At 40.4% G+C, this 18,363-nt stretch overlaps 2 protein-coding genes and 1 non-coding gene across 3 annotated transcripts; 2 read left to right on the top strand and 1 right to left on the bottom strand.

Moving 5' to 3' along the window:
* Positions 1 to 3,602: 3,602 nt before the first annotated feature.
* Positions 3,603 to 4,544, top strand: LOC138439762 (olfactory receptor-like protein OLF3). The gene has a single exon (XM_069588856.1). It carries the CDS (start codon positions 3,603 to 3,605, stop codon positions 4,542 to 4,544), a length of 942 nt encoding a protein of 313 aa, XP_069444957.1.
* A 7,428-nt stretch (positions 4,545 to 11,972) lies between these two features.
* On the bottom strand, positions 11,973 to 12,045 carry TRNAV-AAC (transfer RNA valine (anticodon AAC)). Its single transcript has one exon. It is a non-coding gene; the product is annotated as a tRNA-Val (tRNA).
* Positions 12,046 to 16,978: 4,933 nt separating this feature from the next.
* Positions 16,979 to 17,911, top strand: OR6B1 (olfactory receptor family 6 subfamily B member 1). The gene has a single exon (XM_069588910.1). The coding sequence runs from the start codon at positions 16,979 to 16,981 to the stop codon at positions 17,909 to 17,911; it is 933 nt and encodes a 310-aa protein (XP_069445011.1).
* The last annotated feature ends 452 nt before the right edge of the window (positions 17,912 to 18,363 follow it).

Consider the following 18,363-nt stretch of genomic DNA (forward strand, 5'->3'; position numbering starts at 1 on the left):
AGTTTGCTGAGTTCTTTCTCATGCTCCAGAGACAAGGAAACAAAATTTTTACTTGCAAAGTTGAAAAGTAGGTTAGGGTGTTAGATGCAGAAGTGACCAGGCAGAGGGAGAGGAAAATTAAAAGAAATCTAATAAGCAAAAAATAATTGGCCCCTTGAGATTTTATCACCAAGTTATAGAAAGTTACCTGTTCCAACTGCACTTGCTTCAAACTCCACAACTCTCCCAGCCGTGCCATCTTTCCGAGGCACAGGATGGCCCCCTCCATTCTCCAGAGGTAACTCAGCCATTTCCAGTCTTTCTTCAGCACTTATTTAGCAACATAAACTGTGAAACTAGCTTCCCGTAATCCATGACTTCTGTATTCTTCAAGTTTTAGAGTATAGTTAGTGGCTTGATATAGTTGTCCTCTGGTAGAAGTTCATCCTAAAAATTATGTTCTGTCTATTCAAATTGTGTTTGTGAGTGTACAGCTAAGTAGGTTTAAAAAGAAGTTTGAGAACAGTTTAAGCATGACTGAGTGCGTTTATGTGTGGGTTCCAAAGGGACCATGATGGAAAGTGATCCTATGAGTCGAAAGAATTCTGGGCTCTCCTCCACTTGTGTAATGATTTTAGCTTAATTACATGGCTACTCAAATTTTTACCTCTGGCTTTGGAATGATTACCAAGTGACCTGGAAATATAGTCCACTTTTTATATTAGTGTGATAGTAACCATTTACCTGAACAGTGGGGGATATGTTGGTTCAATTTATAAGCACTCACCACAGCACAGAAGAGATTCATGGAAGTCAGCTCAGAAGGGACAAATTTTCTCAATCAGATGAAACTCATACCCTCAGACCAGGACCCTTCATTATGTCTCACCTTTTACTTTTTAAGGATATTCTTTTGTCTAGAGAAAACTATTCTTAGGTTTGAAACTTTGAAAGCTAATTTAAAAAAATGAGCAATTGATTTATTCGTTTCTGATATTGGATCATTTTAATTTCCTTATATTTCATATTCAGAGCTCTTAGTTTTCTCTTAGAAGAGGAAGAAAGGACTTCCTGCCATGGATCCGCTATAAGACACTGTTCATCACCATATCAGACACAGAGTAGAAGCATGATCACCTTTTCAAGTTTATGAAAGAGGCCTTTCACGTACTTCAAGAATAGAGTCTCTAATGGGGGAGATGTGCTGTGTTTCTCTTCCTTATGTTGCTAAAGTGGCTTGAAGGCCAGATCTCAACTTCACAGGTAAATGAGAGGGACCTACTCTTGCCCACCAGGACTCTGAAGTAAATGGGCTCAGAAGTAGAAAGTAGGATCCCATTTAGTCTCCTTGATATGTTTCCTGATTTTCATGTTCGGTATATCCATAGCCTTTTAAAAAATGACCATCATGTGCTATACACAGGGTCTGCTATGTATAGGAGCAGCATAATGGATGTGCCCCAACTTGTCAGATAATCCTACTTACCTGCTGACTCCCCCATTGTCTAGTCACTTCGGCTCTTTTTCCATCTGTAAAGCAGAGTTAATAAGCCGAAGCTCACAGTGTTGTTGTGAAGACATATTTTTGTTGCTTAGTCATTGTGTCCGACTCTTTGTCACCCCATGGACTGTAACCCTCCAGGCTCCTCCCTTTATGAGATTTCCCAGGCAAGAAGTACTGAAGTGAGCTGCCATTTCCTTCTCCAGGGGATCTTTCTGACCCAAGGATGTAACCTGGATCTCTTGCGTTTCCTGCGTTGGCAGGCAGATTCTTTACCACTTGCACCACCTGGGAAGCCCCATATATTAGTGGATATATGAGGTATTTAGTATAATGACTAGTACAGAGTAAGTGTTCAGCAAATAAAAATAAATTTAATTATGGTTCTTGTTTTTCTTTTACCATCTTTCCCACTCCAGTGGATTTTTGCACTCTGGCTGTGCAAAAGTGTTTCAGTAAAGAATATTACTTATATCTTTAAATATTGTGCATTTTTTGCCAGTGTTGCAGCTGAGTGTCTTGTTCCAATCAATTTGATGTAAGTGACAGAAAGCTTTCAGTGCAAAGACTTGAAAGTGGTATCTTTGTTCAATCATCATTTCTAATACTTTCTGTGTGATAGTCAATTTCTGAGAGTTCTCTTTTTAATAGATTCCTTGACATTTTGGACCTTATTCAAAGCAATACTAAATCCTGAATATTTTATAGTTAACCATATGAAAATAAACTATAATAGCAAGACCTCCAGCCATCTGTGTTGTAAGTGGTGTGATCTGTAACGATCATCCTAAAAGTTTTTATGCTAAAACTGGAAACTTTTAATAAATATAATCTGCTGCCCATCTGCTGTTTGAATAGTAAATAAGCCATTGTAGTAATGACCCTCATGTGGAATTTTCAGGTACTGTCACAGGAGTAGCTCAGAGACCTCAAACTGCCACCTGCACATTTTAGTTATGGATACATTTCTTTCTTTAAGTAGGAAACATAAAATAAGTTTTGACTTGGGATTAAAAAAACTGTTACTGTCTCTGTTATCATGTTCTATAATTAAGACCTGATTTTCTACCCTTCTGCCTTCACTGGTGAGGAGTGATTCCTGTTATATTGGTGAATGAATGAGTTGTCCTTTCCTTGAGAAAACATTGTTATTAAGTAATAACATGATGGGCTTCCCTGATGTCTCAGTGGTAAAAAATCTACTTGCAACGCAGGAGACGCAGGTTCAATCCCCTGGAGGAGGGTATGGCAATATTCTTGCTTGGAGAATCCCATGGACAGAGGAGCCTGGTGGGATGTAGGCTCACAAAGAGTTGGACGTGACTGAAGGGACTGAGCATGCACACACGATAACATGACATCATTAAACACATTAGTAAATTCCCCTTGGAGGACATGAGATACACTTTAACAGGTATGTATGCCTTCTCTTCATTTAACACCTGATTCTTGAAGTTGGCCATTGTGGATTGACATGCCCACCTGGGCCACTGGCATGAAGTAGGTGAAGATGAGACCTTCTACCTGACACTCTCAGATTAAAAGGGCAAATTATAGAAAACAATTTCAAAATCCCTTGGTGATAAGTATGAGAATATTACTTAAAACATTCAGGACTTCATGAATACATTCCATTGAGGAGGGATGAATACAGTTGTGTCTGAGACATCCAGAGAGTAAACAAACAAGCAAACAAAAAGTTAAATGGTACTGAACATCATGTAGAATTCAGAAGAAGATCTTTCATGTGGGCTAAAAACTTGCTCACCAGAAAGACAGTAATTAACCCCTCTAATAACTACTAAGTTAACTAGAATTTTAAATCTAAACACTTCATTAAATTCCTTCCTCCATTTAAGAGTAGATATATGTTCTAATAAATTGAATTTCAAGAATGTAACCTTTTTTTCCCCTTGATTTCCAGCTGCACAACTGGGTACCATTACATTCTTCCTCTACAGATAACATTAAACAGAGTTTGGATGACGATCTGGCTGAGACATTCAGGGAGAACTTTAAGTTCAAATGGGTAGGTTCTCCCCGTGGTAGGAAAGCCACCTTCCAATTCTGGGTTTCTTTAATTCATCATTTTGACATCTTTAGCTCAGTTCTTAGAAACTAAATGGGTCAGGGGAATAAAACGCAGAGATGGATGAGTGAGTTCATTCTGCTGGGGCTGTCCAGCAACTGGGGGATTCAAGTCTCCCTCTTTGTCTTGTTCTTGGCCATGTACTTGGTGACTATTGTGGGAAATGTCCTCATCCTTCTTCTGATCAGACTGGACAGCAGGCTTCATACCCCCATGTATTTCTTCCTTAGTGTTTTATCTCTTGTGGACCTTTGTTACTCAAGCAGTATTGTCCCTCAAATGCTGGTCCACCTGCTCTCAGTCGAGAAGTCCATCCCGTTCTACAGCTGTCTGATCCAGCTCTCTATATCCCTGGCACTGGCTGCGTCTGAGTTCCTGTTGCTGGGGGCCATGGCCTATGACCGCTATGTGGCAGTGTGCTACCCACTACACTACACGGTCATCATGCATGGAGGGCTGTGTCTGGGACTGGCTGTTGGCTGCTTGGTGGCCGGTTTCACGAATTCATTGATGGAGACAGTCATCACCTTTCGGCTTCCCCTGTGTCACAATGTCATTAATCACTTTGGTTGTGAGACCCTAGCAGTGCTGCGGCTAGCCTGTGTGGATATCTCTTTCAACAAGGTCATGGTGGCCATCTCAGGATTTCTGATGATCATGCTTCCCTTTTCCCTGGTTCTGTTTTCCTACGGTCGTATAGTTGCTGCCATTCTGCACATTCATTCTGCTCAGGGACGTAGCAAAGCATTTGGGACGTGCGCCTCTCACCTCATTGTGGTTTCCATGTGCTTCGGAACAGCCATCTTCACCTACCTGGGGCCACGGTCCGCCTACTCAGTGGAAGGGGAGAAGATGGTTGCTCTGTTCTATGCTGTAGTGGCCCCTATGTTGAACCCCTTGATTTACAGCTTGAGAAATAAAGAAATTATGGCTGCTCTCAGTAAACTTTTAGAGAAATTCAGAGACAAAGGGTAAAGACTATAAGAACTTCTTGTTATCTATCATCAAAATCACAAAGATTAGGTAAGTGAAGGTGGCACGGCCACATGTACACTAAAGAAGACTATTATAGTCAGATCCTGGATTTCAAGTGAAGAATTTCTCCACATAATTAATGGATTTCCTCATGTAGGCCAATACCAGATAATTTACATACCAGTGATTCATGAAAGGGCCTTTTCTTAGACCATCTTATCTCAGGTATCCAGTAGTATTTAGGATTCTTCTCCCATTTTTACATTTTATTAGCCTGTCAGTGTTTAAAGGAATAATGCATGGCTTCATCAGCAGACCTGGTTTGTGGATTGAATGGATAGATGAATTCTGACAATTAGGCCCACTTACACTTTTGTGGATTAGAAGAGAGAATGTCTGTTTCTCTTTCTACATGACAGTACTCCAATTGTTTTTAGAACAGCTTGATTTCCTCCAAACGGTTTTTTCAACTCCTTAAAAAAAATAACATCAATTTTGGAGCTTTCGATACTCTCTATCCCTAAATCTAGACTGTGATATTATTATATTCTGAAATAAATAATATATGACAGAATATTTGTTCAGACCATTATTCTGGATCTTATTTGCTTTGAAGATGAGAAATCTGTGTCTTCACTATAGTCTTTTTTATTGTGGTAAAACATACAATATATAATATAAAATTTGCCATTTTAGTCTTTTTTAAGTGTGTACTTCAATGGCATTAATTACATTCACAATGTTGTGCAAACATCACCACTATCTATTTCCAAAGTTATTGATTACCATAGTCTTTTATTCAACTAATTTTCAAAGATCTGGTTCCTATAAACTGGTTACAAAGATTCCACACCCACTGTACTCATTTTCTCTTAAACTTAAACAAAGGTATGTGCATTTTGTTTTGCTAATCATTATTGATTTTCACACACCAACCTGCCTAGATTATTTTGAATTTTGATTCTCCAGTTCATTCCATTTGTTTACTTTGTCTTTCTGTTGATATAGATATAATACATGGGAAAAGTTATAAAAATAAATACCAAATAGTACACATCAATTATACGTCACTGCAAACTTGGGGAGAAGAGGTGCAGAATGTCTTATAATTGGAATCATACAGTATACAGCCTTTTCATATTGGCTTCACTTAGTAATTCGCATTTAAGTTTCTTCATGTCTTTTCATGGCTTAATCATTTATTTCTTTTTGGAAATGAATAATATTCTATCATCTGCACGTACCCCAGTTTATTCATTCATCTACTGAAGGACTTCTTCTCTGCTGCTAATTTTCAGTAATTATGAACAAAGCTGCCTATAAACATTTGTGTGCAGGTTTTGTGTGGACATATTTTTGACTCCTTCAGGACTCCTTTAGGTAAATAGCAAGTAACATGATTGCTGGATCATATGGTAAAAGTATGTCTTGCTTTGTAAAAAACCATCAAACTGTCTTCCAAAGTGGCTGTACCACTTGGCATTCCCACCAACAGTGAATGAGAGTTTCTATTGCTCCATATTTCTCCAGCATTCTCTAGTGTTTTGGATTTTGGCTGTTCTAATAGTGTGTAGTGGTATTTGATTATTGACTTAATTTGTATTTCCCTGATGACACATGATATAGAGTATCTTCTCACATGTGTGTATTAATACTAGTTCAGACTTCCAGAATACAGAAAAGCAGTAAATGCAACATTATTTTATGAAGTCAGGATTACACTCACACCAAACCAAGCCAAGACATTATAGAAAGGAAACCATAGATCAATAACAGTCATGAACAGCCACACAAAATTCTAAAAATATTGCCAAATAAAATCCCATACTTTGCAAAAATATAATACCTTATGTTTTAATTTAGTTCCACATCTTAAAATAAATCAATGTATATATTTCCCTGTATCAAGAAAATAAAAGGGAAAAACAATTTAGCACTTCAATAGGTGGCAAAAGTATTAATGTTAATAAAAAAAATCTTTGCAAACTAGGTATAGAAGGAAACTTCTTAACCCAATAAAATGTATATACAAATAACTTACAGCTGACATCAATATTTATTAGCAGAAAATGGAATCATCTTCTCTTTGAGATTAAGAATAATCCTTAATGTCCATGATCATCAATTTCCTTATCTGGAAATTCTGGCCAAAGTGATAAGGCCAGAAAAAGAAATAAAAGGAATGCAAATTAGAAACAAATAGAATCGTTTTTGTTCTCAGGCAGCATTATTATTTACATATAAAATGTCTAGGAATATACAACAAAGATCTTGGAATTAATAAGGGAATTTGGCAAGGTTGAAAGATGCAAAGATAATATGTAAAGTATGAGTGTGTACATGTGGGCAAGCTAAATCCCTTCAGCTGTGTCCTACTGTGTGTGACCCTATGGACTGTATCCTGCCAGGCTCCTCTGTGCATGGGATACTACAGACAGGAATACAGGAGCGGGTTGCCATGTCTTCCTCCAAGGGATCTTCCTGACACAGGGATCAAACCCACGTCTCTCATGTCTCCAGCACTGCAGGTGGATTCGTCACTACTGAGCCACTGGGGGAGCCCACAATTATGTATCAGTCCAGTTCAGTTCAGTCACTCAGTTGTGTCCGACTCTTTGTGACCCTGTGAATCGCAGCACACCAGGCCTCCCTGTCCATCACCAGCTCCCGGAGATCACTCAAACTCACGTCCATTGAGTCAGTGATGCCATCCAGCCATCTCATCCTCTGTCGTCCCCTTCTCCTCCTGCCCCCAATCCCTCCCAGCATCAGAGTCTTTTCCAATGAGTCAATTCTTCGCATGAGGTGGATAAAGTACTGGAGCTTCAGCTTTAGCATCATTCCTTCCAAAGAAATCCCAGGGCTGATCTCCTTCAGAATGGATTGGTTGGATCTCCTTGCAGTCCAAGGGGCTCTCAAGAGTCTTCTCCAACACCACAGTTCAAAGCATCAATTCTTCGGTGCTCAGCTTTCTTCACAGTTCCATTCTCACATCCATATGTGACCACTAGAAAAACCATAGCCTTTACTAGACAGACCTTTGTTAGCAAAAATAATATCTCTGCTTTTGAATATGCTATCTAGTTTGATCATAACTTTCCTTCCAAGGAGTAAGCGTCTTTTAATTTCATGGCTGCAGTCACCATCTGCAGTGATTTTGGAGCCCCAAAATATGAAATCTGACACTGTTTCCACTGTTTCCCCATCTATTTGCCATGAAGTGATGGGACAGTTGCCATGATCTTCGTTTTCTGAATGTTGAGCTTTAAGCCAACTTTTTCACTCTCCTCTTTCACTTTCATCAAGAGGCTTTTTAGCTCCTCTTCACTTCCTGCTATAAGGGTGGTGTCATCTGCATATCTGAGGTTATTGATATTTCTCCCAGCAATCTTGATTCTAGCTTATGCTTCTTCCAGCCCAGCATTTCTCATGATGTACTCTGCATAGAAGTTAAATAAGCAGGGTGACAATATACAGCCTTGACGTCCTCCTTTTCCTATTTGGAACCAGTCTGTTGTTCTATGTCCAGTTCTAACTGTTGCTTCTTGACCTGCATATAGGTTTCTCAAGAGGCAGGTAGGGTGGTCTGGTATTCCCATCTCTTTCAGAATTTTCCACAGTTTCTTGTGATCCACACAGTCAAAGGCTTTGGCATAGTCAATAAAGCAGAAATAGATGTTTTTCTGGAACTCTCTTGCTTTTTCCATGATCCAGTGGATGTTGGCAATTTGATCTCTGGTTCCTATGCCTTTCCTAAAACCAGCTTGAACATCAGGAAGTTCACAGTTCACGTATTGCTGAAGCCTATCTTGGAGAATTTTGAGCATCACTTTACTAGCGTGTGAGATGAGTGCAATTGTGCGGTAGTTTGAGCATTCTTTGGCATAGCCTTTCTTTGGGATTAGAATGAAAACTGACCTTTTCCAGTCCTGTGGCCACTGCTGAGCTTTCCAAATTTGCTGGCATATTGAGTGCAGCCCTTTAACAGCATCATCTTTCAGGATTTGAAATAGCTCAACTGGAATTCCATCACCTTCACTAGCTTTGTTTGCAGTGATGCTTCCTAAGGCCCACTTGACCTCACATTCTAGGATGTCTGGCTCTAGATGAGTGATCACACCATCGTGATTATCTTGGTCACGGAGATCTTTTTTGTACAGTTCTGTGTATTCTTGCCATCTCTTCTTAATATCTTCTGCTTCTGTTAGGTCCATGCCATTTCTATCCTTTATCGAGCTCATCTTTGCATGAAATGTTCCCTTGGTATCTCTAATTTTCTTGAGGAGATTTCTAGTTTTTCCCATTCTGTTGTTTTCCTCTATTTCTTTGCCTTGATCTCTGAGGAAGACTTCCTTATCTCTTCTTGCTATTCTTTGGAACTCTGCATTCAAATGGGAATATCTTTCCTTTTCTCCTTTGCTTTTCACTTCTCTTCTTTTCACAGCTATTTGTAAGCCCTCCTCAGACACTCATTTTGCTTTTTTGCATTTCTTTTCCATAGGGACGGCCTTGATCCCTGTCTCCTGTACAATGTCACAAACCTCCGTCCGTAGTTCATCAGGCACTCTATCTATCAGAACTAGTCCCTTAAATCTATTTCTCACTTTCACTGTATAATCATAAGGGATTTGATTTAGGTCATACCTGAATGGTCTAGTGGTTTTCCCTACTTTCTTCAGTTTAAGTCTGAATTTGGCAATAAAGAGTTCATGATCTGAGTCACAGTCAACTCCCAGTCTTGTTTTTGCTGACTGTATAGAGCTTCTCCATCTTTGGCTGAAAAGAATATAATCAATCTGATTTTGGTGTTGACCATCTGGTGATGTCCATGTGTAGAGTCTTCGTTTGTGTTGTTGGAAAAGGGTGTTTGTTATGATGGTGTATTCTCTTGGGAAAACTCTATTAGCCTTTGCCCTGCTTCATTCCATATTCCAAGGCCAAATTTGCCTGTTACTCCAGGCATTTCTTGACTTCCTACTTTTTCATTCCTATCCCCTATAATGAAAAGGACATCTTTTTTGGGTGTGTGTTCTAAAAGATCTTGTAGGTCTTCATAGAACCATTCAACTTCAGCTTCTTCAGCGTTACTCATTGTGGAATAGACTTGGATGACTGTGATATTGAATGGTTTGCCTTGGAAATGAACAGAGATCATTCTGTCATTTTTGAGATTGCATCCAAGTACTGCCTTTCAGCCTCTTTTGTTGATCATAATGGCTACTCCATTTCTTCTAAGAGATTCCTGCCAACTGTAGTAGATATAATGGTCATCTGAGTTAAATTCACCCATTCCAGTCCATTTTAGTTCGCTGATTCCTAGAATGTCAATGTTCACTCTTGCCATCTCATGTTTGACCACTTCCAATTTGTCTTGATTCATGGACCTCACATTCCAGATTCCTATGCAATATTGCTCTTTACAGCATCTGGCCTTGCTTCTATTAGCAATCACATCCACAACTGGGTATTGTTTTTGCTTTGGCTCCTTTCCTTCATTCTTTCTGGAGTTATCTCTCCACTGATTTCCTGTAGCATATTGGGCACCTACCAACCTGGGAGTTCCTCTGTCAGTATCCTGTCATTTTGCCTTTTCATACTGTTTATGAGGCTGATATTTAATTATGTAGATTAATAGATTTATAAATATTCATATAAATAAATATAAATTATATACATATTTAAGGTAATGATGTTTTTGTAAACATTACTGAAAATTGTTGAGTAGGGAATTCCAAGACTTTATTTCTCCACAAAACAGCCATTAAGCTAGCAAAAACTTTTGGAATTAACCTTTGCAGAACTCTGAAATCTGGTAAAAAAAAACTGACTACAAAGGGGAAAGATGAATAAAAACTGAAAATGCTGCATTATGGTAAAATAGGAAGCGAGCATTTCAGCTGCCCACTTACCTCTCACCTCCCAACTTGGTGACAGCCGTGAAGGTTACAGTCTATACTCCTGCTGCAGGTTCCCAGTAAGAAACAGCAGTCTGGACCTTACTCAAAGAATTTTGGCTGTTTCAACATATCTGGCAGCTACCTGAAGAGCTGAGATAAAGGCTGGCCTCTGTTTTACGACTCAGAGTATTATCAGGACTGAGATGGCTTTCCAGGTGGCATTTGCTGAAAATATTTAAAGGCAGAAGTATGGCAGCCTGACACTAGGGTTAAGAGTCAAGACAGCCAACAATCAGACTGAAAGGACTGGGAAGCAAGAGGCTGGAAGAGGATGTATATATGGGGAATAAGGGCTTTAAAAGGCATCCCTGGTAGCTCAGCTGGTAAAGAATCCACCTGCAATGCAGGAGACCCTGGTTTGATTCCTGGGTCAGGTAGATCCCCTGGAGAAAGGATAGGCTACCCACTCCCATATTCTTGGGCTTCCCTGGTGGCTCAGACAGTGCAGAGTCTGCCTGTAATGCAGGAGACCTGCATTTGATCCCTGGGTTGGGAAGATCCCCTGGAGAAGGGAATGGCAACCCACTCCAGTATTCTTGTCTGGAGAATTCCATGGGCAGAGGAGCTTGGCAAGCTAAAGTCCATGGGGTCACAAAGTGTTGGACACAACTGAGGGACTTTCACTTACTTTCAAGGGCTTCCCAGGTGGTGCTAGTGGTAAAGAATAGTTAACAGAGCCGAAGTATAAAAACTAAATTGCAACAACTAAAAATAAGACACTTCTTTCAAATCCTATCTATCCTGAATCCTTTTATCCTAAAATCCTGGAACTATTGACATCCCCCCAAAATGTATCATTTGATATCATCGACAGTTTCCCCAAATGGATCTTCAATATATCATGATGTGGCGGGCACTAATGGAAAGAAACGACAGAGGGTCCACTAAACAATATCTGTGCTAACCTGGTTCTGGCTCCCTGTTGTGGTGGCAGTGTGCCAGGGAGACTGGAAACGGGAGCGCACTTCTCCAAAGATTGGAATGTCTATCTTCAGAGTGTTCTGTGAATTACTGTGTCTGTGTCTTTACACAAGACGTTTAGGGTCAGAGTTCCATACAAATCAATCTCAAGTAGGTAGGAGAAGTTCATCGGATACAAACTGGCTATATTCCATGACACGCTGACACTGTCTTATTCTAGGATTCAGCTATACAGTCTTTTCTTGGAGATATATATGTAATGGCTGGCAGTTGCAGGTTGGATAATTTTGCAGATCTCTGTCTGGGTTATGTGGGAAGCATTAAGGAAACCCCGGGAACTCACTCTCTGTCCTGTTTTCCCTCAGGTCCTGAGGCCCCTCAGCTGTTGGTTTTTAATTTTTTTGGTGTCAGCTTGTATCAGTTGTGTTCCATTTCCTTCTCCAGGGGATCTTCCCGATCCAGGGATAGAAACTGGGTCTCCCACATTGCAGGCATACTCTTTACCGTCTGAGTCACAGGGAAGGCCCAAAATAAGGATTCCTACCAGTGTTGTTTCCGCCTGGTTTCGAACCAGGGACCTTTCGCGTGTTAGGCGAACGTGATAACCACTACACTACGGAAACCTGTGTGTTATGGCTAGATTTTTTTAATGGTAAAGGACAGTTCATTTTTTTTTTTTTATTGCTAAGCAGTAGTCCAGTATATGGGTGTTATCACTATTTGATATCTATTCATACTTTAGCCCTATAAACTGTGTTAAAGCCTGTTTAATTATCATAGACACATTGGAAGACTGAATTGCTTATAACTACTAATATCTCCATTTTTCATTTCATGAAACCCCAATGAATTAAAAAGCTTTTGCTTCTGTGAGGGTTATTTAAGAATTCTTCAGATTTCAGAGAAGTGATTTTAGTAAAGTAAAATTTTGTCCTAGAACATGAAATACTGGCCAAGTGGTTCCCAAAGGCAGCTGACAAAGTAATGATCCCATTATGATAAATTTATTTAGCACACAATTACAGCAGAAGCATTTAAACAACAACCTTTATTTAAAATTTTACTGAAATGTAGCAGTATGTTTACTTTGGATATTAGTATCTCCCATGGAGTGCTGATATGATTGTCCTGTTTTAAGTAACTGAAGGTTGAATAATAATTGAAAAACCTATGAAAAGTGAAAGTGTTAGTTCCTCAGTTGTGTCTGACTCTTTGCGACCCCATGGACTGTAGCCCATGGGCTCTTCCGTGAAACTCTCCAGGCAGGCATACTGAGTGGGTTGCCATCTTCCAGATCCAGGAATCAAACCCAGGTCTCCTGCATTGCAGGCAAATTCTTTACCATCTGAGCCACAGGCCATCCTGAAAATTTATAGATAGATTTAAAAGTAGTCATTTTTTTTTCTCTTTGTGCTTCAGCAAAGACTAAATTCACAGGTGGTTCTTTTCAAAGCATGGATTTCTTTCCCCTATGGAACTAATACTGTATAAAATAAGTTAGATTACCACAATAGGCAAATAGAAATTTCTCACATCCCACAAGAGACCTGAACTGTCTTGTCAAAGTGCTTTTCTCCTGGGTGTTTGCAGAGATGTAGGGCAAGTCTTAAAACCGTATAAAACTCTCAGAGTCCAAAGATCTTCGCAGTGTGGTGTGCCTAAGACCTCTGCAGCTTCCTGCGGGAAGGCAATGGGTGCTCTGGCCCCAGGATACTGGGAGAGCTATCCTGGAGCCACATCAGGCACAGATGTGTTCCTAGTGTCCAGGGCTCAGCTCTCTTCTAGTCCTGACGATCAGTTTGGAAGCAGTTGGGTAGCCTGTGGCCATTCACCCTTTGTAGGTTTAGAGAGTGCGCTTTTCACATCTATCCAATTCCTGAATCTTTCTTTTCTACTTCTTCCTATTTTAGAATCAGTGAAGAATTTCTTTTCACATCGCAGCCACTTAGAGGCTGCTGAGCCAAGGTAAGAGTCCCTTCTCAGAATATCACTTTATTTTTTAGGACTCAGTCTAATGATTATCTCCTCTCTGATACATTTACCAAGCATTTCTGTATGTTCATTTCTGTTTTAATGTATGATAGAATATGTATCTATGTCACATTTCTTAAAATGTGGGCTCATCTCTAATAGCTTGTGGCTATAATGAAATTTCAGGTCGGTTTCAGGTTCATATGGCACAATGATGGTTAAATACCAAACATTTAATTCTGTTGTCACGCTTCTTCCTTCTATCCACTCTCAATCTCCAACTATCAGGCACGGTGATAATCTCGTCTTTTGAACTCTTAAGTACAGCCGGATATGCAGTGAGCACATTCCTCCTACTACGTTTGAGGGGCATCTCTTGATATTGGGTCAGAAATAAAAACCCCAGGTTCTGATCCCAACCCGCAGTTTCTTATTATGCCTTCTGACAGCAATTTTGCTGCTGCGTCTTCCTGGCAATTAATTTGTGGCTGCTGCCGTCTTGACAGGGAAGGAGGTTATGTTTCTATCACGTCTGAATTACTTGGATCCTACCCTTGTACAGAATCCATACAGAGTTAAGCAGGAGTGTACACGCAGCAGGCACAAGGATGGAGAGAAGAAGCTAAAATGCTTGATTCTGGATCACTGGTAAAAGTCTCAAATGAGGGGGTAACAAATTTGAGTACACCATAGTGGAGTAGAAACTACCATGAGTGTAAAGGTCCACAAAGTTTATGGTAAAATGATGCATTGAAGATGCATGTGGTCAAGTCCTCCCATTCACGCGCAGTAGTTAGTGCTTGTACCCTTCATTCAGTGGATGAGAAATAAGGAAATCTGTTGTCATTGTTGAGCTTCCTCTAGGAGTGCAAAATTACCCGTATACCTTGTGAACAAGTATGTCTCAATATGTTTGCCTTCTTCTCTTTAATAAATATTGTAACTGGGGTGATTTTTCTTTTCTTTGTGTGTGTCTTTGTTAGCTACGAAGGTGTATTCCAACTAGTGTTTTAATCGCTGATTTGGCAACCCTGACCCAACCAAATCCATGCCCCCCATAACAAAATCCAGGGTGGAATGTGAGGATGTTATCAGCTGCTGAAAACATTCAGTGATTACATATTGTCTATAATATAGAATAACTCTTAAATACCTTAATAATTCATATGAAGGAATCTACAATCTGGTCCTTAACACTATTTTATCTCTTCCTCTCTTTTCCCATACCGTTTCTCTCTCCCATCCCCTTTTTCTGTTTCTGTTTCTATTCATTTATTAACTTACAATTTTCCCACTCACAGAGGAAATAGGTCTTAATGAGATGCTTCCCTGAAAATGTCAGGCTATTTCTTATCTCTTTGCCTTTGTTCACTCTGTTTCATTTGCCTAAAATATCTCTAACTTATTTTTATTGTCAAACTTATCTTTATTGTAATGATTTTCTCTTCTCTGATACATTTACCAAACATTTCTATAGATTCATTTCTGTTTCATATGTGTAATTGAACATGCAGTCTCCGTCACATTTGTAAAAATTTGGGCTCATCTTTAATAGCCTGTGCCAATAATGAAATTTCAGTATGATTAGAGAATATTTCCTAAAATTATCAGACACTTTAAATATTCAAAAAGTAGTATTGAGTGAAAAATATGGTGTTCCTTATCTATATGAGAGAGCATTGTGGTTGAAGCTGTGCTTTTGTAGTCAGACAGATGGTGTCTTCGCTTTAATTCTGGTTTCATTACTCTCAGACTTGGAAATGTTACTCATCAATCTAAACTAAAGTGTCCTCTGTGAAATTAGAGTAACAGTGCCTCACTTAATTTGTTTTGTATATTAAACGGCATATTTGAAAAATACTTAGCAAGTTTCCCAGTACCTAGTAATAACTGATAAATGATTATTAGAGAATATTCTGTTCAATATTCTGAACAATATTGTTCAGAACAATATTCCGGAATATTGTTCAGGCTTCATGTTAAAACTCATCAGAACAAAACCCTAACAGATTCTTTCCCATTGCCATCTCTTCAACTATGAGGAACGTGTCTGTAAATACCAGAGTTTTTCCCATTACAGTAAATGGCATCACTTCCATATAGTAAACCATATACCTGAAATTCCTCCTTGATTTCTCTCTTCTCTTTCCTCCCATATTTAATCCATCAATTACCATTAAAGATGCTTTTAAAATATATCTGGAGTCCACTCATTCCGTGAAAGGAGATTTTCAAGGTCACCATCACCTTTGAGTAACCACCCGCAATCTCACAACTCCCGCTTTTGCTCCCTGTCCTTTGCAATGTCAGAATGATCTTTCCAAGCATGAGTCGCACTGTGCTCCTATTCAGCTTTAAGCCTTTCACTCGCTTCTCACAGTATTTGGACCACTATTCAGATCCCCTGTTATGACCTGTGGGGTCTTACGCTGGCCCTGCTTGTTTTCCCCCCCATTCCTCATTTCTTCTCCATCCGTCACAGCAGGCATGCCCTCATCTCAGTGCAGCTCTCTCCCACCTCACTCTTCAGAAGGCTGGGGCTCTGGCATCCTCCTCTGTGCAAATGTCACCTCCTCAGAGGTCAGAGAGGCCTTCCCCAATCACACGAGTATTATTTCTGTTTTTTAACCTTCATAGAAAATGTCTCAAATTTTATTATGCATTTCTTATTGTTTGCTGATTAAAAAAAAATCTCCTCCAAGAGACTCTCACCTCCACCCCCAAGGACTTCAGTCTCCACAAAAGGAAGCTCATATCTGTTTACTACTCTGCTTGGTCCACAGCAGTCACTCTCCTCACTCCTGTGAGCCCATCCTTATCTTTTAAGGCTCTGAGATGGGGGAGGAGCCCTTTCAGAATTACTGTCATTTACAGTTTATATACAATTTTACTTACATTATTTCATTTGGGTTTTGATCCACATTGACATAAGCTAAATGAATATTAATATTTGCATTTGCAGAAGAGGAAATTGGGTTTCGGAGATGATATATTCATATAGCAATTTACTACTGAGGTCCAGGTTTTTAAGACTGGGAAGCCTCTCCCCACCTCACTGTCTCAGGTACCTCGCAGACAATGACAGGTTTCATTCTGTCTCCATGGATAGTACAGGGGGAAAAGCACTATAAAGGCAGAACTTCCAGCACTCTGGGTGGATGGTAGGCCAGGAAAGCCAGGTGTATCCTTCACAGTTGGCAATGGTAATATGGAACATGGTTGTTTGATACTGTTTGATTTGGACGTGGTTGTGAAAGACAGTGTAGGGTAATAGAGCATGGTGTTTAGACTTCGACTTGAATGTGATTCCTGCCCTGCTGCCAGTGGGAACATGGTAGGTTACTAATACTGCTCCAAAACTCAATTTCTTCATTACTAAGATGTATAAAAAGGCTATATGAGAATCAAATCACATTGTGTACCTAATGTACCCAGTGTATGATCTAACCTATAATGCACTATTAAAAATGATATGTTACTGTTATTACTAGTCAAAAGAAGGCAAAAGATGGAAGGTTCTAAATGGACCATGGAGTCTGACCAGTAATTTTTTCTCCCAGGAGAGTTAAGCCCTGTGTTTTCAATATGGAAGTGGAAAACCAGACGCGGGTCAGCAGGTTCATCCTGGTGGGGTTCCCTGGGAGCTGGGGCATGCGTGCAGCAGTGTTCCTCATATTCCTCATGGCCTATATTCTGACAGTGGCTGAAAACGTGACCATCATCCTGTTGGTGCAGCAGAACCGGCCACTGCACAAGCCCATGTACTTCTTCCTGGCCAACTTGTCCTTCCTGGAGACCTGGTACATCTCTGTGACTGTACCCAAGCTGCTATTTAGTTTTTGGTCCGTGAGCAACAGCATCTCCTTTGCTCACTGTATGATACAGCTTTACTTCTTCATTGCACTCATGTGCACAGAATGCGTGCTCCTGGCCGCCATGGCCTACGACCGTTACGTGGCCATCTGCCGCCCGCTACACTACCCCACCATTATGAGCCATGGGCTCTGCTTCCGCCTGGCTCTTGGTTCCTGGACCATTGGCTTTGGCATCTCCTTGGCTAAGACCTACTTCATCTCTCGCCTCAGCTTCTGTGGCCCCAATGTCATCAACCATTTCTTCTGCGACATCTCTCCAGTACTTAACCTCTCCTGCACAGACATGTCCACAGCTGAGCTGGTGGACTTTGTCCTGGCACTGGTCATCTTCCTCCTCCCCCTCACGGTCACTGTCCTGTCTTATGGATGCATCCTGGCCACTGTTCTACGCATGCCCACGGGCAAGCAGAAGGCATTTTCTACTTGTGCCTCCCACCTCGTGGTGGTCACCATCTTCTACTCAGCTACAATTTTCATGTATGCCCGGCCCCGAGCCATTCATGCCCTCAACACGAACAAAGTTATTTCCATCTTCTATGCCATTGTCACCCCTGCCCTCAACCCTTTCATTTATTGTCTAAGGAACCGAGAGGTCAGAGAGGCCCTGAAGAAACTGGCTTATTGCCAGACCAGACCTCACTAGTCTGTCACAAGCGATTAGAAGAAGGAATTTGATTTGGAGCCTGCTCTTCAACCCCCATCCTTTCTCCTTTAATGCCTCAGCTGGATATTAACATATTACTCATGTTAATGTGACCTCACCACACCCACATTAACCACCGGCTCTCCTGAGATCTACATCTGTGCCTGTGGTCTGTGTTTTAAGGGCATGCCCTTTTAACAGCGAGTTCTCTTTGACTGTGATCCAAAATGGGGTTTCTAAGATTGTGAGTAAATTCCTGAGTTGAGTGAGAGAGAGATGGCAGCATATGAATTGCTGTTTTAGGATCTAGCAAGCACTATACTCTCCAGGGAATCAGATTGGGTGATGGCTTCCTGACTTAACTTCCTGAGACAGAAGTAGCTGCTCCTTTAATAATCCCATTCTGGATTTGATGCCAGGAGTCGATCTTGGTGGCAAAGACTAGAGGAACA

Source organism: Ovis canadensis, chromosome 4, assembly GCF_042477335.2.
Source record: "Ovis canadensis isolate MfBH-ARS-UI-01 breed Bighorn chromosome 4, ARS-UI_OviCan_v2, whole genome shotgun sequence".
NCBI lineage: Eukaryota > Metazoa > Chordata > Mammalia > Artiodactyla > Bovidae > Ovis > Ovis canadensis.